Source organism: Carcharodon carcharias, chromosome 1 (assembly GCF_017639515.1).
Source record: "Carcharodon carcharias isolate sCarCar2 chromosome 1, sCarCar2.pri, whole genome shotgun sequence".
Lineage (NCBI taxonomy): Eukaryota > Metazoa > Chordata > Chondrichthyes > Lamniformes > Lamnidae > Carcharodon > Carcharodon carcharias.
Window position 1 is genome coordinate 116361809 of NC_054467.1, and position 21555 is coordinate 116383363.

The following is a 21555-nucleotide window of genomic DNA, read 5'->3' on the forward strand; positions in this document are numbered from 1 at the left end:
GGAAGTTAATAAGTCAAGGGAAATAATTTTGCAAAATTAGTTTTAAAGGTACAAAATCATTTGTGCATTTAGCTTACATTATATAACTGCCAGTACATTAAGGGAACATGGTACATCACAGTAAATGGATTCCCAGTATATTGTCCTTTTTATGGATAGTTAAGGAACAGCACATGGAGAGGACAAAACAGGTTTCATTTAAATTTAAAATAGAATCAAATACTTGCCCATTTTCAAGTAAGTTATTGATTTAATTAGAACTATAATTTAAATGGAGCTTAAGTTACAGACAGCTTTTCTTAGAGACGGACAAACAAAACTAGCCAATTTATTCTGTATATATTTTCATTTAAAGGAAACAGCATTTGATGGGGATAGGATACTTAGAATTTTAAATTCTTGATACATTTTATGCAGGTTTCAGTTCAATTTTAACCGAAACCCACATCAAGAACTCCTCAAATTCCATTACACCATAAATCACTCATTTGAATCTCAGGTAAGTTTGTTCCTATGGCCATATTCAGAAAACAAGCATTTTACCATCAAATAAACTGAGGTCTCTGAGTAACCTTGGTCCATAAAGCCCTTCCAGGATGCTTTCGAACCCTGTAAATAAAACGTTAATATGTTAGCTCACAAATGCAATAAAGTGCCTCGACACAAAGTACTGAAAGTATTTTATCACTACCACAAGATATTTTTCTACCCATTCCACAGTCTGAATACAATTTCCCATATTTCACCTTCAGCTAAAATTACAATTTTCTTACAATGCTGCTTGTGGCATCAGTCATTGGCAAGTGAGGTGCAGGAGTGAGGTCCAGGCTTTCATGCAGTGTGGGGCAGTGCAGGTGTTCACTCATAGCCAAGGTCAAGAGGTTCTGGATTCAAGTTCCACTCCAGGACCTGGATCACATAATCTAGACCAACACTTAGGTAAGGCACTGAAAAAGAGTTGCATCATCAGATCTGCAGTCTTTTGGATGCAGCATGCAGAAATAAAGATCCTAAAGAACAGCAGGAAGTTTTTTCAGTGTACAGGCCAACATTTACCCTTTATCCAAGACCAAGATTACCAAAAAAGTATTATCTAAGCATTCATCTCACTTGCCATTTTGTGACCTTGTTGTTATAAGATTTGTCTATAGAAGAGGGGCTACACTTTTAAAAAAAAAAGTAATCTGATTGTGAAATGCTTTGGGATATTCTAGGATCATGCTTTTTCTTGTCATTATAAACAATAACTTTCCTTTGGGCATGTTCCAAAATTCTGAAACTATCAATTCACCTACTTAATACACGGTTCAGACATAACTGTTATTGCAGCTGAAATGTATTTTTTTTTGCATTAACCAGAGAACTTGCAGCTTCATAAAGTTCTATATTATGTAAACACAATTAAATGCATATGTAAAAACATCCTTTTCAGAATCAAACAAGTTGAGTTGCTTCAGCCAGAAGAAATTGATTAAACAGACATGGTGAAAGCTTTCAGAAGTCAGAAGCAGTCCACAAAAGTAAATTGCTAGTCCTGTAAGGAGAGGAAGCTTAAACTGGCAATTGGTACCAAAGGAAAGTCTTTGCCTTCCCAGCCCCTTGAAGTCATTCTAGAGAGCAAAAAGTGGAACAGGGTGAGATACTTGTAGGAGAAGGTGCTAGGAGGTGGGAAGAAACCAAACTTGACTTGGTGACAAAAGCCACCACAACAGTTTGAGTGAGCTAGTTGGTGGTAAGTATAACTAAGTGTGGAGGCTTTTGGCAAGTGGAAAACTGTTATCATCCAGGCCAGTTTTCATTCCATGCCAGGATTTCAAAGTTCTTGCTAAAAAGAATATTTTGGTTGAAGGCAGTTGATTAATTAGCAGAGTTCAAAGTGGAAGTGAAGCATAGGGCAGTTGGGGGTTGTGGTCTGTAAGTAGGAGGAGCTTAACCACAATGATCATTCAAAGAATGCCCAAATACAATCTGACACTGTACTTGTTAACTGAATGAGATTCTGCAACTTTAGAAGATCTCATTCTTTAACCCTGTTCATAGCAGCTAGAGCAATGGCAAAGCCACCACCAGCCTCAGCATCCTGCGCCTATAGAAAGGGGGTCACAACTCTCAGCTATCTCGTGACCTATACTCAAGTGTGCATTTGGACGTGTGTAGGTTAGGACTGCACTCAGCTGTCCTAATTCACACATGAAGAAAGGCAAGAACCAGAAATCTATTGCCACTGCAGCAGGAACCACCATGCTCAGCAAAGCTTTAAAAAAAGTTAACCGCAGTCAATTTACTAAAAACAAATCCATAACTGCATAAGCACACCTTTCATAAACCTGGGCATCACTGTGCTCACCAATGGAATCCTATCAAAATGGAGAGATGACATGCTTTGGTTCCATTATCAAACTAGACATGTCCTAATTAAGCTGCTGCAGGCAAGGAGACATTTGATAGCTATATTGATTAATAAAATCAAATTCAGTTCTTTTGGGCAAATTCTGGGGTTTTATTTAAACTAGTGTTCTGTGGATCACATTTTAGATTGTGCCAGTACTTTGAAAACTAATGGTAATTTTTAATTAATACTGATTATTATATCCCTTGTTCTGGGGCCATTTGGTATTGTAACATCCCTAAAATATTGCCAAATAAATGACAAGTCCAAAAAGTAAATATAATGGACAAGGCCACAGTCAATGTTAAATAGTATTAATAGTGTTTACAGTATTTGGAGATGGGAACAGAACTGGAACAGATGCAGGGTAGAACAGCAATATGTTCATTATCTTAGTTAATGGATATCTTAGTCTTCCTCCTGTTCCTTCATGATTTTCATGATCTAATGCTAAATTCAAGGTTTGACAACTAAATGCAATTACCACACATATGCTGCCCCCATCAGCTTGCCACGGTTTCACTGAAAGGAACTAAAACTTGTATTGGTGCTTTCGCGACTTCTGCTTAAGACACTGGAGCAACTATGGAATGCCAAAACAGATAGTCGCATGGCTTGGCAGAAACGGCTCTAGTCAATAGGTTACAAATGACATCCCAGATGACTGTGACAAAGGTAAAACAGTGTTAGTTTACCCTGACAAGACTCAGTTCTACCTCACCCATTAGCTTTCTATTCCTTCAGCATTGCTAATTACTAAATTGCTTATCTGACATCCAGCACTGGATGAGAAATTTCCTCCAATTGAATGCCGAGAAGACTGAAGTTTTCAGATGATGTCACTGAAGGACAGCATGTATGTGAAAAGCAGGAGGAAGCCAACAATAGATCCTGGGGGGGGGGGGGGGGGGGGGGGGGGTGGAGTAGAAAGAGAAGCCATTGAAAGTGACACCCTGAGTATGATCAGATAAGCAAGGAACCAAGGGAGTGTAGTCCTACCCCAGCTGGATGACAATGGAGAGGCACCAAAGGAAGATGGTGTGGTCAACCACGAGAAAAGGCTGCAGACATGTCAAGGAGGACGAGGGGGGATAATTTACCTTTGTCACAGTCACCATGTTCATAGCTGGTGGCAAAGAGCAGAGTTTAATTGTGGAGTAGCAGCATTGGTTGCTTATAGTTAAACCTGGGGAAAGGTTTAGTCTCATGGGTGAGCAGAATACATTGAACAGACATAAACCATAAATGTTATTAGTTGTTAGAATAGGATTTTTACTCTTTAAAGTCAGAATCAGAAATGACACTGAATAAAGATACTAAATCTAGACTAAAATTAAAAAGACAAGAATGTAGAGACCAGCTGACCCATTATGCCTGCACAACAATCACCAATATTAACATAGCAGAGTGCTTCAGAGGCAACATACAAAAAAATGCTGAGCCAAAAGCATAGCTAAAACCTTGGTCATAGATGTGAATTTTAAGGAGTGTCTTGAAAGAGTATGTGGAGATAATGAGGTTTAGAAAGAAACCTCCAGACCAGGAGGCTTAATTGGCTGAAGTCATAGATGCCAATGATGTGACAAAGGGAGGGATAGGGCTGAGGTTAGAGATATGCAGGAGCATGAACGAGGACCAAAATTTAATATTAGGACTGGCATGAATATTAAGTATAAATATAGGCATTTTGGAACTGGAATTTGCTTTGAATCCACAGCAATGTTGACAGCGGTATGAGCTTGTATGGCAAGCCTTGACTAATAACAGTCTGAGCATCAACTGTGGCGCTCAAGGCTTTTGGTGAAAGCTGATTAGCTGCAGTGTAAGTTGAGGCACTGGCCATCATATGCTATATCATGAATCCACAAGTGTGTTGATGGAGTTTGCTGTCAGTCCCATGCTCCAAGCTCTGTGCCAAGGTGGTGTTGGACTCCATGCTCCTAAAGGCAGAGTTTCTGGCATTTAGCTCGACAACTCTTTTCCCACTGCCTTCTTATCGAGTGCCTGGAGGACTTAAGACCACAGGGTGGATAGAGGACACCTCTGCTTTCCCACCTCCTCCACCACCCTCCAGTGTAGCGTTGGAAGACCCTGGTGCACACGATCTCCCATGGTTATACATTGTTCATTCCCAATGATCAAAAATAACTCCTTTAAGCAGTGCAAGCATGATTTAACAAGTAATGATTTTGTGCCCACTGCTGATGCATGAAGCTAAAGAACAGCACGGTTAATGCTCGTTGCACGCAGCAATCATTACAATGAACTGAAGCTGTCTGTCGTATTGCCTTCAGCGCACTGAACAGGTGCAGGCTAATCCTGCAGGACAATCCCTGTGCCTATTTTCAGGGGCTAATGTAGCCTCCAAAGGGCACTGAAACCACAGAGTTTTAGTGTAGACAGTGCAGGGTGACACCAGGCACAGGAACCTATATTTATGAGGAAAATTGTGCAATACTGGGACTAATTCCACTGAAGCAGAGAGGTAATTTAAAATAGATGTTTTTAAAATTATAGATTTGGAATGAGACAACAGGGAAAAGACTATTTTCTTTAGTTGGAGAGTCAGTGATGAGACGTCAACCATTTAAAACTGTCACCAAGAATAAGGAGATTTAAGAAAAATCTGTTGAACATGGAATTGGCAGCCATAGGGAGAGTGGATGAGGTACAGATCATTTGCTTATCTTAAGAGTAAACTGCAGAAATGTTTGAAGCAGAAAACGATTTTTCTAACTGATTAATTCTTGGAATGTGGGTATCGGTGGCATGCTGGAATTTACTGTCCAGCCCTACGTGTTGAGAAGATTGTGATGGGCCTGGCTTTTAATGACTCTCCAATGGTCACTTTTACAGATACTGATGGGGCTCCAAAGCAGGTCAGACTACAGAACATATTGCTCCTCGATTGCACTTAGAATGTCCTTAATTCAAATTTGCCCAAATCCCAACATTACTATTTATGTTGCACAAATTTTAAGAGACAAACTTTGTTGGTTATCTGCACATGCAGATCACCCCTGATGATTCACTGATCCTTCAACCACTATAAACAGTAATAAACATTCATCTTATTGCAGGACCTTGTTCTGCACAAAGTAGCTACAGCATGTGTCTACATATTAATCACTGTAATTCAAAGCTAACCAACTAGCTGAAACATTTTCCCTGAGAGTGTAAAAGTCACTATATATATTTTCTTTCTACTGACCATATACAAATACATTTTGCTTAGTACTGAAGTAGACAGCTAGGTTATAAAATTAACCATGTAGCAAATCAATGAAATATTTTTGGCTGCAACAGCCCAATGTTGCCAAATAATGTTCATTTCCAACATGGTCCCATACATATCTGACAAAAAGCAACTTTTATAGCCACTGCTAAATAAACCGCTTCAATTATGTTATTCCATGCAAGAAAAAACATTTATGTTGTAGAGATCTTCCTCACTACAGCTTTGCTGTATGCTCAATTCCAAGCAGTATGAAAGCCTAGAGTGACAGATCATTACACCAGAAAATAAATTGGAGGCATCATCCCAATTCAAATCTATTCCCTCTCATATTCACTTGTTTTGCCTTGGTTTCAGATTGTAACATACTCACAAGGAACCTGTCTAATCATTGAGCTGTCAAAGCTCATTCTCATTTTGGTTACGCTCACAGAAATATAGGATGAGCAATGAAATTTATGAATAAACAGGAAGAAGTGTACCTCTACATGATTTTTCCCCCCACTTCCATTGAAAGATCACCTCTTGCTGTTAGGACCCAATTTTAAAATGTTCATTTGCAGCAGCAGAGATAATAAAGAATTCCTGACATGACAAAACAAAAATAAAAATACCTGGAAAAACTCAGCAGGTCTGACAGCATCTGCGGAGAGGAATACAGTTAACCTTTCGAGTCCGTATGACTCTTCAACAGAACTAAGGAAAAACAGAAGAGAGGTGAAATATAAGCTGGTTTAAGGCGGGGAGGGGGTGGTGCTGGTGGGACAGGTAGAGCTGGATAGAGGGCCAGTGATAGGTGGAGATAGCCAAAAGATGTCATAGACAAAAGGACAAAGAGGTGTTGACGGTGGTGATATTAGCTAAGAAATGTGCTAATAGGGTGACATTAAGGGTAGAAAGCAGGACAAGCAAGGTACAGATAGCCCTAGTGGGGGTGGGGGGGATCAAAATAGGCTAAAAGGCAGAGATAAAACAATGCATGGAAATACATTTAAAAATAATGGAAATAGGCGGGAAAAGAAAAATATATATAAATTACTGGAAAAAACGGGGATCGGAAAGTGGGTGAGGATGGAGGACAGAGTTCATGATCTAAAGTTGTTGAACTCAATATTCAGTCTTGAAGGCTGTAAAATGCCTAGTCGGAAGATGAGGTGCTATTCCTCCAGTTTGCGTTGAGCTTCACTAGAACAATGCAGCAGGCCAAGGATGGACATGTGGGCATGAGAGCAGGGTGGTGTGTTGAAATGGCAAGCGACAGGGAGGTCTGGGTCATGCTTGCAGACAGACCGAAGGTGTTCCTCAAAGCATTCACCCAGTCTGCATTTGGTCTCTCCAATGTAGAGGATTGGGAGCACCGAATGCAGTGTACTAAATTGAGAGAAGTGCAAGTGAAATGCTGCTTCACTTGAAAGGAGTGTTTGGGCCCATGGACGGTGAAGGGGGGGGGGGGGGTGTGTTGCACCTTCTGCGGTTGCATGGGAAGGTGCCGTGCGAGGGGGTTGAAGTGTAGGGGGTGACGGAGGAATGGACCAGGGTGTCCCGGAGGGAACAATCCCTGCAGAATGCCGCCAGGGGGGCGAAGGGAAGATGTAAAACAAAAACAAAATTACCTGGAAAAACTCAGCAGGTCTGGCAGCATCGGCGGAGAAGAAAAGAGTTGACGTTTCGAGTTCTCATGACCCTTCGACAGAACTTGAGTTTGAGTCCAAGAAAGAGTTGAAATATAAGCTGGTTTAAGGTGTGTGTGTGGGGGGGCGGAGAGAGAAAGAGAGAGAGAGAGAGAGAGAGAGAGAGAGAGAGAAAGTGGAGGGGGGGGTGTGGTTGTAGGGACAAACAAGCAAGTTTGGTGGTGGCATCATGCTGGAGTTGGTGGAAATGGCGGTGGATGATCCTTTGAATGCGGAGGCTGGTAGGGCGATAAGTGAGGACAAGGGGGACCCTATCATGGTTCTGGGAGGGTAAAGGTGTGAGGGCGGATGCGCCGGACACGATTGAGGGCCCTGTAAACCACCGTGGGTGGAAAACCTTGGTTAAGGAAGAAGGAAGACATGTCAGAGGAACTGTTTTTGAAAGTGGCATCATCAGAACAGGTGCGACGGAGGCGAAGGAAATGAGTGAATGGGATGGAGTCCTTACAGGAAGTGGGGTGTGAGGAGCTGTAGTCGAGGTAGCTGTGGGAGTCGGTGGGCTTGTAATGAATATCGGTGGACAGTCTATCACCAGAAATTGAGACAGTGAGGTCAAGGAAGGGAAGTGTCAGAGATGGACCATGTGAAAATGATGGTGGAGTGGAAATTGGAAGCAAAATTAATAAATTTTTCCAGGTCCAGAGAGAGCATGAAGCAGCACCGAAGCAGTCATCGATGTACCGGAGAAAGAGTTGTGGGAGGGGGCCGGAGTAGGACTGGAACAAGGAACGTTCCACAAACCCCATAAAGAGACAGGCATAACTGGGGCCCATGTGGCTACCCATAGGCACACCTTTTATTTGGAGGAAGTGAGAGGAGTTTAAGGAGAAATTGTTCAGTGAGAGAACAATTTCAGCTAGACAGGGGTGAATAGAGGTGGATGAGGATTGTTGGGGCCTCTGTTCGAGGAAGAAGCGGAGAGCCCTCTGACCATCCTGGAGCAATAGGGCTATCTGTACCTTGCTGCTTTCTACCCTTAATGTCACCTATTAGCACATTTTTTAGCTAATATCACCACCGTCAACACCTCTTTGTCCTTTTGTCTATGACATCTTTTGGCAATCTCCACCTATCACTGGCCCTCTATCCAGCTCTACCTGTCCCACCACCCACACCGCCCCCCCCCCTCCCCAAACCAGCTTATATTTCACCTCTCTTCTGTTTTTCCTTAGTTCTGTTGAAGAGTCATACGGACTCGAAAGGTTAACTGTATTCCTCTCCGCAGATGCTGTCAGACCTGCTGAGTTTTTCCAGGTATTCTTATTTTTGTTTTTGTTTTGGATTTCCAGCATCCGCAGTTTTTTGCTTTTATCCTGACGTGACAAATTTCATTCAAAAGTAGCCAAATGCTCAACAAAAATCACTCTATATGCCATATGAGTTTATGAACGTTTTCCCTACCCAGCGAACCAAGGGAAAAAAAAAGTTCATCAGTGAGGAAGACAAGTTAGGTACAATCTCAGTATTTACACTGATTATAACTCTCAATAACCTTGTTTTTGGCAAGTAAACCAGATGGAATGAAGTTATTTTTCCAACTTACTGAAGATTTAAAATGGTCCACATCGGAAGAGGGACAACAACTTGCCTTCAATATCAAAAACATTCCAAACTGCTTCAGGGACATAAACAAAACAGAGCCGGGGAGACATTCGAGAAGTGATTTTAAGGGGGTTTCTGACAGAGGGGGAGAGGGATAGCCTGAAGCATTTAGCAATTGAATTTTTGACGACTTGTAGGCACAGCTGGCAATGTTGGGGCATGAATAGGTAGGCGCACAAGGTCATCGGAATAGAAGGTTCCCGGACTGTTGGAAATTAAAAACGGAGGGGCAAGGCCATGAAAGGATTTAAATATGAGAATGTTACATTGAAGGGGGAGGAACCAATGTAGGTCAGCAAGGACAGAAGTAGTAACAGGCATGCAGGACTTGCTGAGAGTTAAGATACAGGGTAGCAGTCTTGGGCAAGATGAACTTTACAGAGCATGGGGGGGATTTCCAGGAGATTTGGAATAATGGAACCCAAAGGTGAAAAAGGCATGGGTGAGGGCTTCAGCTGAGGCGGACGATGTTTGAGTGACAGTTGGTGGTCTTTGAAATGGCAAAGTTACACAAACATATGAAAACTTTCCAAGTTCCGATGCAAAAGGCATCGGGGGACAACAGACTCCCTCCTTTCTTGGTAGTCTCCTGCAGAAGTGATAAAATCTCGATCAAACATCAAGGCCACTTTATTGAACCACAGAGCAGACAGAGAGGTGCCATTTGGCCCATCATACCTCTTTGAAAGTTATCCAATTAGTCCCCTCCTCTGTTCTTTCGCCATAGACCTGGAATATTTGCTTTTCAAGGAAATATTCAACTATTTTGAAAGTTAATATTGAATCTGTTTTATCATCCTTAAAGGCAACACATTCCAGATCTTAGCACGTAATGCATATTTTACATGATCCTCGTATCCTGAGTTTTTTTGCCAATTTCGATGGGCTTCCTTCTGCGCTGTAACAATTCTGTGCTCTCTGGTTACTGATCCGCCTGCCAATTTTGCAGGTGGAGAGAAATCTAGACATTTCCTCTTCAATCGCTCTAGGCAATCAAAACTAGTCCAGGACAGTATACTGATGACTACTGTTATTTGATACCTACCACTTATACGGTGTCATGTCCATGTAGCTGTTCAGCTCTGTCAAAGTCCTAGTGGGTGAATCAGCAATCAATGCCTTGGCTGAGAACTTGCTCCATAAATCTACAATTATACAGGAAAAGAACAGCCTAACATCTAACCCAGTGGTTCCCAGACTTGGGTCACGTAGAAGCATCAAATAAAGTTGCGAGCCCCCCTCATCTGAGACTGTGCCCCACACTGGCGCTGAGGCCCAGGGTGTCCAACCCCAGTCCTGACCTGCACATCTCTCTGTCCCGCTTTCCAGACCCTGAGTTCCTGTCTGAGGTTACTTCGGAGTCTTCTGTCATCTGGGAACATGAAGGACTTGGCTGAAACCTCAGTGGCTGGTAACTGTTGCAGTTTATGTTCTATATCTCTTCAGAAGCACTCTATCCTTATAAAACCCAGCCCCAACCATGAACCCAATGGCCATGCCTCAGCTGCAAAGCTGCGGCATGCCTGAGTACAACCCTGTCTCCATGGCACTGTGGACCTGGCCCCCAACATCAGCTATTTCAAGACCCTCAACCTGCACTTCTGCTACTTTCTGGCCAAGGTCATTGAGCTGGAGCAACTCAGATAAAGTAATGGACTAGTGAGTACATTACATGACATATTACAAAGTACTTTATAAACAGATTTTCATATTTATATGATTATGTTGATCTATAATACGCAAACTATAATAATACTGAACATCATCATGCTGTTTTATTGCAGCTTTGTTTGTGTTGGTGACTGGGATCACATTAATTTTCAAATGGGGTCATAATAGAAAGTGCTTACCCATTTGTTTTCTTGTGTAATTTATATGAACGAGCCCTGGTTCTCCTCAGCCTAACTTAAAGAATGTCAGCATGCATACAAACACATCATATCTTTATTTTATAGGACCTCAATTAAACCATCAGACCAACGAGTCTCTTAAAATATATAGACTCAGCTCTAAGTCAATCTGGGTAGCTCAGTGTTTTAAACTAGGAATCATCCTGATGTTCTTTTTCTGAGCATTTTTCCATAGCCTCAATATCATCCAGCATATGCGGAGATCAAATGAGGACAGAAGTTCAGCTTAGGATCAAATAGGGCACAGAGGTTGGGTGGGTGGGGGGGGGGGGAAGATTTTGAAACAAAGTGTCTATGGTGCATTTTACTCTTCCCAATGTACAGCTGGAAGAAATTATATCTTGCCCAAGACTGGGCATCAGTCAAGTCTGACAGCAGAAGCCATAGAGGAATCGAGAGGGGTGGCAGAGAGTTAAAGCAGGGCAGCATCAGTCCTACAGCGTGAAGCTGACCCCATGTTTTTCGATGAAATCATCAAGAAGTTGCACTTAGATGAGGCATCGGCAGTGGAAACATTTTTGAGGAAACAGCACAGGGGTAGAAAGGGAAGCCATTACTGGAAACACTGTGGCTATGATTAAGAGTGGAAATGAGCAAGAGTAGTCTCTTTGAAGTGTACAGAGGAAAGGCTTCGGAAGGGGCTACTGCAATCTGCTTTATCAAAGACCGTAGAGGGATTGCAGAGGTAGGAGGGTAAGAGGGTTCATAATTACAAAGGATATCATTTGTCACTTTGCTTAAGGTCGTTTTACTGTGGTAACAGAGGAAACCTTTTTGCACAGATTCAAACAAGGATTTATGGGAAAGGTGTGCGTGGACTTGGAAGGTGACAGCATGTTCAAGGATGAGGTGAAAGGGAGTGTGGAGAGGGTTTGCAAAGACAGAAGGTTGAGGGTGCATTTTTTTGAAGAGGATAATGACAGGACTATAGATGGCTCTGCATGAGGCTTCCCAAACGGGAGGAAGGTAAGATCAGAGACACTAACTGCAAAGGTGGGCTGGAATGGAGGGAGGTCCAGTTAGCAGGATAAGAGAGATACTGTTGCTGGAGTGTATCAAAATAGAACAGTAAAGTATTTGTTTGCTCATCACTGTAGTCAGTGTATTTATTCATTACAGGATATCAACTATGTCATGAAGTACATTCTGCTTTACAGTCTTACTAAATGAATGGAGACATCAACTTTTCAAGTCTTACTTCTGAAGCATTTGCCAAATAAATTCTAACACATGCCAATGCTCAGGGCTCTTGGATTTTCTCCCCTTCAAATCCTAGCAATATAATGTATTCTCAGCAGTGCTAATCATCATGAAGCAGCTCACATGCACCATCTGCTAGCTGATTAAATAATTACTACACATTTTCAGACTCAGCAAAACTTTGAACTTCAGTAGCGACTCATGATTTGTCTTGGCACTGACTGCTGAAAAATATCATTGCACTTCTGCATAATTGTTTCACTGCTATTAAGAAAAATAGATACTATTAAGGACCTTGCCTTTGTTACTCTCGTGAAAGTACCAACTTTACTGGTGTACATGTCCATAGATGCTAATAGCCTCATAGTACCATGCCAAAGTAGCCACTGTTCACACAAGGATCTAGCCAAGGTATAACTGTTTGATCATTAAAAAATGCCACAATCAAAAACAAACTTTTATTTATGGAGTGATTTTAACGTATTAAATATCCTGATGAAATGCAATTCACACATGCACTTCACAGAAGTACCACTAAGCAGGGTCTCTGGAATATAATCGCACTTAAAAACTGATTCCTACATCATTGTTGCTTTCCAGGGAGAGAACACGCAAGAGTGTGCACCGTTGATCACCTCACTCCTTACAATTCTCCACTAACTCTCACTTTCAAGAAGTTCAAGGGCATCTTCCCAATGCCAGCTACACAATTCTCCCACATTCCTTCACCACGGCATACTTGCAACCAACCTGAAACACCTTCCCTTTGAAAAGTTAAGCATAAACCTCAAGAACTATGATTTACAATTTCTCCTTAAATCATATTATTCAAATGCAAAAATACAATCCCAGAACACTGTGTAACTTATTCAAGTCACTGGCACAGAAGCGTATTCTCAAAACGGAAATGAAAATTTTCCTGTTTGGTAAGAAAATTTTCATTTTAGAAATGTATTCTTTGATGGAAACTAATAATTTCAGGAATCCAATTAATACACTTGTTTTCGAAGGGTGGGCCAGGTGAAGAGAATGAATTGGTAAGTATTGCACTTCAGCTTCAAAACCAAATGTCATAGGACTGAAGACTGGTTTAATGACTCAGTGCCAGGGTTTTACATCCTACATTCCCTCAAAGGCCAATATATCTTTCCTAAAGTGTGGTGCCAGGAGGTGCTCAATCCTCCAGGTATATTCTAACCAGGACTTTGTATGGTTCAGCATCAGGTTCCCAGAACACACTGCATCTGCAACCTGTAGAGTAAGCTCAACCATGCACTTATGCAGTTATCAGCCCACCATAATAATACTATAACACATAGAAACAAAGTCATTTTTAAAATAAATTCAAGACAAAGTTTTGTTTCCCTTTCAGCACTTAAAAAGCAACTAAAGAAAAGGTTTCTATCTTCTTCTTTAAAAACAATAAAAATCTAAAATTTTAAGCAATTTTACAAACTGAACTTTATCATCTTTTGTGAGGCAGACAAGAGAATGTCTATAGATACCATTTATATGGACCTCCAGAAGGCATTTGATAAAGTCCCTCATAATAGACTATTAGCTAAACCTGAAGCTCATTGAATTGAAGGCAAATTATTGTCCTGATTAGGAAACTGGTTGACGGCAGGAGACAGAGAGTAGAGATATTGGCAGGACATAACTTGTGGCACCCACAAGCATGGTTGGGACCCCAGCTATTCACTGTATTCATTAATTTAGATGATGGGAGAGAAAGTCACGTACACAAGTTTGCCGATAACACAGACATAGCAGCATTGTAAACAGTGTAGATTAGGGTTGTCCAACATATGGCCCATGGGCCAGGGTCTGGCCTGCCAAAGGTTTCTATTTGGGCCGCCAATCTTTTTTAACTGTTAGATATTACAGCATTTGTTGATCAGTCTACTCTACACCTGCAGTTCCAGTTCTCACCAGCACAGTAGAAGTCGTCACTCTTTTAATAGATTTAAAATATTGCTGAGCGAGGTGAAGACCACAGTCATATACACACTGAACATCGCAACATTGCTCGGTGGCCAAAACAAAGTGAGAAGAATTAAACTAAAATTTTGAAGACACGTTGTAAATTTTTATTTGGAAAATAATTTTCCCAGATTAAAATATCCAAATACTTTTCTCCATTTCATCAAATACAGGAGCCTGGGTAATAGATAACAATTGAAATTTGTGTCTTGTTTCTTGGTGGCTGCTGTCAGCCACTTAACCAGCAACAGAATCAAGATTTGATTAAATTGATTTCAAGACCAAAATCGCCATCCTTGAACATAAACAGGCCCAAGGTCAGTACTGAGGTTAAATATCACAACAATGTAAGGCAACTTGGCATTGTTACTTAAAGATTCAGCAGCACCAAGCAATGCTGTGGTGTTCAGTGTGCATATAAGTCAGTGGCCTTTAGCAGCACCTCTCACAGCAACACATATATATTAACACTGTTAACTCCTGCCACCGGCCCGCAATATGTTTTAACAGCTGCAAATGCGCACTCAGGATTTTTAATCTCAGGCTCATGGCCCAGATGATGCTTTCACTTCAATGCTTTTTTTTTAAATTCAGGATACAATTTTGGTTTAGCATGGGAACTCACATCTGTCTAAAAGTCTGATGATAACAACATTTCAAGATGAAGCAATGTTGAAACAAACCATTTTTAAAAAATTACAAAAGGAAAAACTTGCACCAGACACCATTAGGAATAAAAGGAAAGCAGGGGAGATGAGGTAATTCCAAAAATTAAGTTTTGTTTTAAAAGTCTTGGTTCTTCCAAAGATGCACAAACTGTTTATGCAGAATTATCATCACTGATGGAAATGATCAGTGTTCTTTTAAAAATGCACATCTTTTGTTGTTTTGATTGATAGCAAGATAAATTTCTAATCCCTTATCTTTCTAAAATTTGCTCAGTGATCCTGTGAGTGAGAACGTTGAAATATGGCCCATCACACAAAAAGGTTAAACACCCCTGGTGCAGATGGAAGCATGAAATTACAGAGGGATTAACTGAATGGGCAATACTGTGGCAAATTATTTCTGAGTACGCAAATGTGAAATAATCTACTTGGGAATGAAAAAATAAAACATCACACTTCCTAAATGGTGAAAAATGGAGGTCCAGGAACGTAGTTTATTTAAATGTCATGGGCAAGTACAAAAAACTTGAAATGGTTCATGGAATGTTGACGTTTATATTTAGGGGACTAGATTACAATGGGATATTGAAGTTGTGTTTCAACTATATAAAACTCTGATTAGACTACATTGGGAGTACTGTGGGCACTTCTGGGCATCACCCTTGAAGAAAGATATTTTGGCCTTGGAGGAAGTGAGAATGCTACCTAGAATCCAAGGGTTAAACTGTCCGAAGAGATTATACAAATTAAGGTTGTATTTCCTGGAATTTAGAAGGATTGATGCAAATAAGAATTGATGCAAGGTCAATTTTAATTCTAAATCTAAGATTGATAGATTTTTGTTGACAAAACGTATTAAGGTATATGGGGCAAATATGGAATTAGAGCATGGATCAGACATGAATTCACTGAATGTAATAGGAGCTAAATAGCTTGTTCCTGTTCCTTAATCTAGGAAATATTTAAATTCAAAATTTAAATTGAACATACGGTATAATGAACAAACAAAATAATTCCCTCATAGGTACGACCATCCCAATTAAATAGGAAGAAAGAATCCACTTTCTATAAAAGCAAAACAAATCCTAATGGTCAACAGGTTGTGACACAGGACAAATGGTGCTAACCCTTTAGTCATTGTCATAGGTGTCAATTACAAAAGCGGCACTTAAATCGTATTTAGCATGCTGGCTATTTCAGAAAGATCAAGCAGCTGTTCGGCACCTCTTTAAAGTGTGATTACCTGCTATTTAAACCCTTTCAGGGAGCCCTGCCACCTTTGTGGCTTCTAGGACTCCTGCCATTGCTGCTTACAAATATCTATCCAGTGTGTGGTCAAACTGACTGGATCACGACATACTGCAGCCCTAATTTCTGAATTTATTTAGCAATACTTCTTGCGCACCTATGGAACAGTAGATATGCAGGGTAAACTTTTACCCAGAGTAATTATTATATTAACATTTAATGTTACTTTTTCAAAAGGAAGCTTCGCAGATGCGGGTATGAAAGAAATTTAGAATTACAAGGCAAATCCAACATATGTTACCAGAAAACAAACATGCTGCAATGGGAAGTGTCAGAAATATTGAGAAATACTATTTGAATAATGTGTCATGCCACGTTTTTCACGGCTTCAAATTGTAATGCTGAAGAGAATGCAAAATCACAAGTTGCCCAAAATTCCCATGGTCTCAGCCATGAAGCAACTGCACACAGTCCTGTGATGGTTCATGCCTCCGTTTTAATCTTATTTAATTTTAATCTATATCCACAGAAGCTTGTATGGTGATGTATCCTGATTTGATGAATTAATTTGTACTTAATTGGCTTCATATTTGAAAATTTCCCACTGCTGAACTGTTTGCCAACTTGTCTGCCTAGTTAACTTGAGCAAGATCCCATTTCATCTCAATGTAAGCTGCCTCTTTCCTATCAAGCATCTGTTCTTTGATTAACATCTTGTTCCATTTTCAATGTTATGCACACCATTTTTCTATGGTTCTCTGGTGCTGATCAGTTACTTGCCCTCTTAATTACCCAGAGTCAAGGCATGCAATGCTTCTTTCCTTGCTGAACTGGAAATACACTAATCTAGGAAACAATCTTGGGTGCATTCTAAAATGCATTCCTAACTTTAATCACATGCATTACTTTTATCCCAATCTTCCTGGATCAGTCCAACCCATCCAAAATACTCTCCCCTACTTGGCTGTTTAGTAGGCTGTAATGCAATGATTGTAATATTTCAGTTCCTATTCTTTAAACTCGACCTGAATTTGGTCTTAAAATCTCTTGCTACATCCCATGGGCATTGGCCCTAGGATGAGAGGGTTGTCCTGTGATGACAGGCTGAGTAAGTTGAATCTATACTCTCTAGAGTTTAGAAGAATGGGAGCTGATCTCATTGAAGAGTACAATATTCTTGACAGGGTGAACACAGAGGTCGTTTCTCCTTGCTGGGACATCTAGAACATGGTGGGGTGGAGAAACGGTCTTAGGATAAGGGGTCGATCATTTAGGACTGAGATGAGGACAAACTTCTTCACTCAGAGGGTTGTGCATCTCTGGACTTCTCTATACCAGAGGGTTGCAGATGCTCCATTGTCGAATATATTTAGGGCTGGGATAGACAGGTTTTTTAAATCTCTCTGGGAATCAAGGGATATGTAGCGTAGGCAAGAAAGTGGAGTTGAAGCTAAAGATCAGCGGTGACCGTATCAAGGGGCCTAGGGTCCGCTCCAGCTCCTATTTCTTATGTTATGTTCTGAAACTGCATTTCCATTATATAGACTTCATAATGTTTCACCTCATAAATACCTAAGCCCAACTTGTGCAAAAAAAAAACTCAAAAAAATTACAAGGGACAATGTTATCAAGCCAAGGTCCAAATAGAAACAGGTGCAAACAAAACTTAAACAATGGTCAAAAAGAAGTCTGGATTTCTCCAAATTCAAAAAGGGGAGCAGGGAAGAAAGGAAAAGGCTATCCTAGATTTCCACTACCCGATTGTGAAGAAATGTTTCTTGACGTCACTCCTGAAAGGTATAATTTCGACGTCATTCCCTCATTCTGGACTTGCATCAGAGGAAGTAGGACAGAAAGAAACTATTAAATGCTTTAGTCATCTCAAAAATATCCCAGTTAGATCCCACCATAAGCTTCTACACTTCAGGGTATACAAGGCTAGTCTTTGAAAGTGGCCTTCATAGTTGAACATTTTAAGCCTCAGTACCAGTACGGTGAGTTTGTACTGCATAGCTCAAAACCCTTCAGTACCCAGAACTGAATGCCGTACTTCAAATATAGTCAATATGAAAGCAAACTGGACATATGACAATGTTAACTTGAAAACTGTCATGGCAGTTTACTAATCTGAATTCGGTTAGAAAAAAGCCAGGAATAAAAAGCTAGCATTAGTGACAGTGACCATGAATTGGATTGCTGCAAAAACCCAAATGGTTCACTAACATCCTTTAGGGAAGGAAAGCTGCTTCCCTTACCCAGTCTGGCCTCTATGCATCTCCAGACCCACAACATCCTGGTGACTCTAAATTGCCCTCTGAAGCAGTCCAGCAAATCACTCAGTTGTATTAACCTGCTACAAAGAAGTGGAAGAACAAAACCTGACAGAGCACACAGCTTTAACCTATGCATCAGATTCAGCCATGTCGAAGGCACACCCAGTCCAGTCAACCTAGCAAGGTCCTCCTCACTAATAGCTGGAAGACTTGTGCCACAGTTGGGAGAACTGTTTCACAAACTCATCACTCAACTGTCTGACAGTCATACTCAGAATTATACTAAGATCAACACCCCGAACTCCATCACTATTCCTTGGTATGTCAACAATAAAAACATTTATATAGCACCTTTAACATGGTAAAGCATCCCAAGGTATTATGAATGTTATAAAGCAAAAGTACATTTCAAATTACCTCAGGTGACATTGCAACAGAATACTAAATGCTTGGTCAAAGAAGCAGGTTTTAAGGAGCACCTTAAAAGGTTGATGCATAGAGAGGTGGAGGAATTTACGGAGAGAATTCCAGAGCTTAGGACCTAGGCAGTTGAAGGCAGGGTAGCCAGTAATCTTTCACGTGAAACCAATTAAACAAAGTTGGGATAAATCAGGCACAGCCCCTAATTCAAGTCAGCTGTAAAACCAAGAACAAAATTTAAAGGAACCTTACAAACTTTAAATCAAAATGTGATTAAAGGGGTCAACAAAACACCCCAGTCCCCGCGGTGCCCACCGGGCACGGAAGGCCTCGAGAGTGCCAGCAGACACCGCGTGCTCCCTCTCCAGGGACATCCGGCCGCGAACGTAGCCGCGGAAGAGGGACAAACAATCGGGCGGGACTCCCCCGTCGATCGCCCGCTGCCTGGACCTGTTAATGGCCAACTTGGCCAGGCCCAGGAGCAGGTTCACAAGGAGGTCCTCCTCCTTCCCGACCCCCTTCCGACCGAGTGTCCATAGATCAGGAGGGGCTGAAGTGCAAACAAAACATCAGTAAAAGGTTTTTCAAGTAACTAAAAAGGGAGTGCAGCCTACAACACCCTATATATGCATGGTCCACGGACTCCACAAGACCACAAAAAGGGCATGTGTCCTGAGAGTCCGTGAACCTATGCATTCTCCTATTATAGGGGACTGCTGCATGCAACACCCTCCAACCCAGGTCCCCGATAGAAAGGGGGAGGACACCTCCGTAGAGGGCCTCCCATCGGGGGCCTCCGCCGCCGGACGGCAACAAGGCACGCCAGGGCGTGTCCGGGCGGCGAACAAGGGCAAGAAAATGGAAGGTGTGCAACAGCAGTCCATACAGAAAGCTCCTCTTTGCCGTGCCAAAAGGCACAGAGGGCATGTCCCCGAGGTGGCTCATATTGCAGGCACCAGCAACCGAGGGAGGGTTCTGGGCTTGGGGCCAATGTGGAATTCTGTCCGAACAGGGGAACGCTCAGACGGAAGACCACCGCGCACCTGGGCCACCTCAAGACCCAAAATAACATCGGGTCCGAGCACGACCGTTCTCAGGTCTTGGATGGCATCGGCTGCGACCTGGACACTCACAGACGCGCGACGCGCCAACTCCTGCGGGAGTAGCCAATAGTGGAGCAATTAAAATCAGGAATCAATCAGTGATAAATAGAGGACTGCAGGTATCTTGGAGGGTTATGGTCTAATCTTCGATAACAAAAAGAGAGAGGAATAAGGACTTGGACAGGTTTGAAAACAAGAATGAGATTTTTAAAACTCCTCCTGCGCTATGTGGGAAGTCATGGACACTTCCAGTGTCCCTGGCGACCATTTGTGCAGGAAGTGTGTGCAGCTGCAGCTACCGGCTAACCGCATTTCGGAGCTGGAGCTGCAGGTGGATTCACTGTGGAGCACCCGCAATGCTGAGATTGTCATGGACAGCACATTCAGTGAGGTGGTCACACCGCAGGTAAAGACTGAACAGGCAGAAAGGGGATGGGGGCCCACCAGGCAGAGTAGAGGAAGGCAGGTGGTACAGGAGTCCCCTGTGGCTACCCCCCTCTCTAACAGATATACCGTTTTGGATACTGTTGGGGGAGACGACTTCTCAGGGGAAAGCAACAGAAGCCAAGTCCATGGCACCACGGGTACAAGAGGGGAGGAAGAAGAGTGGCAGAGCTATAGCGATAGAGGATTCAGTAGTAAGGGGAACAGACAGGCGCTTCTGCAGCCGCAAAAGAGATTCCAGAATGGTATGCTGCCTCCCTGGTGCCAGGGTCAAGGATGTCCCCAAGAGGCTGCTGCAGGGCATTCAGAAGTGGGAGAGCAAACAGCCAGTGGTTGTGGTACATATTGGTACCAACGACATAGGTAAAAAAGGGGATGAAGTTCAACAAGCTGAATATAGGGAGTTAGGATGTAAATTAAAAAGTAGGACCTCAAAGGTAGCAATCTCAGGATTACTACCAGTGCCACTTGCTAGCGGGAGTAGAAATAACAGGATATATCAGATGAATACATGGCTGAAGAAATGGTGTAGAGAGGAGGGGTTCAGGTTCCTGGGATTTTGTACTGGCCCCACCTCCCCCAAAACCGGTCCCAAATGGGACGGGTTGCATCTGGGCAGGACCGGGGCCAATGTTCTTGCGGGGGGGGGTTGTTTGCCAGGGAGGTTTTAAACTAGAATGGCAGGGGTATGGGATCATGAGCAGGTAGATAGAGGATGGGGAAATAAGGATAGAAATTAAAGACAGAAAAGAAAGAAGCAAAAGTGGAAGGCAGAAAAAACAAGGGCGAGAAACAAATGGGATCATAGTGCAAAATAGAGCTAAGATGACTAACAAGGTTAAAAAAAGCAAGTCTAAAGGCATTGTATCTTAATGCACAGAGCATTCGCAATAAGGTAGATGAATTAACAGTGCAAATTGATATAAACGTTTATGATATAGTTGCAATTAATTGGGTGCAGGGTGACAAAGGAAGGGAACTGAACATCAAGGATATTCAATATTTAGGAAGGGCAGACAAATAGGGAAAGGAGGTAGGGTAGCACTGTTAGTAAAGGAGGAAATCAATGTAATAGTGAGGAAGGATATTGGCTTGGAAAATCATGATGTGGAATCTGTTTGGGTGGGGATAAGAAACATCAAGGGGCAGAAACCGTTGGTGGGGATTGTCTATAGGCCCCCAACATCAAAAGGTGTAAGGGAAGGCATTAAACAGGAAATTAGAGATGCATGCAATATGGGCACAACTGTAATCATGGGTGACTTTAATTTACATTTAGATTGAACAAACCAAACTAGCAATAATACTGTGGAGGCGGATTCCCTGGAGTGTGTATATGATGTTTTTTTTTAGACCAAGACATTGAGGAACCAACTAGAGAGCAGGCTA

The 21555-nt window shown here is 41.9% G+C and overlaps 1 protein-coding gene across 13 annotated transcripts in view; it reads right to left on the reverse strand.

Moving 5' to 3' along the window:
- Positions 1–21555, reverse strand: part of lcorl (ligand dependent nuclear receptor corepressor-like) — a 137199-nt gene that overhangs the window by 101147 nt on the left and 14497 nt on the right. For 12 of the 13 annotated variants that reach the window (XR_005944439.1, XR_005944437.1, XR_005944436.1 and 9 more), the window contains exon 2: positions 544–609. The exons of the other annotated variant lie outside the window; for it this stretch is intronic. Coding sequence is in view for 8 of the 12 variants with exons in the window: in XM_041199207.1 (XP_041055141.1) it covers positions 544–609 (66 nt within the window). In the remaining 4 variants the exon portion in view is untranslated. The remainder of the gene's footprint in view (positions 1–543; positions 610–21555) is intronic. 13 annotated transcript variants of the gene reach the window in all.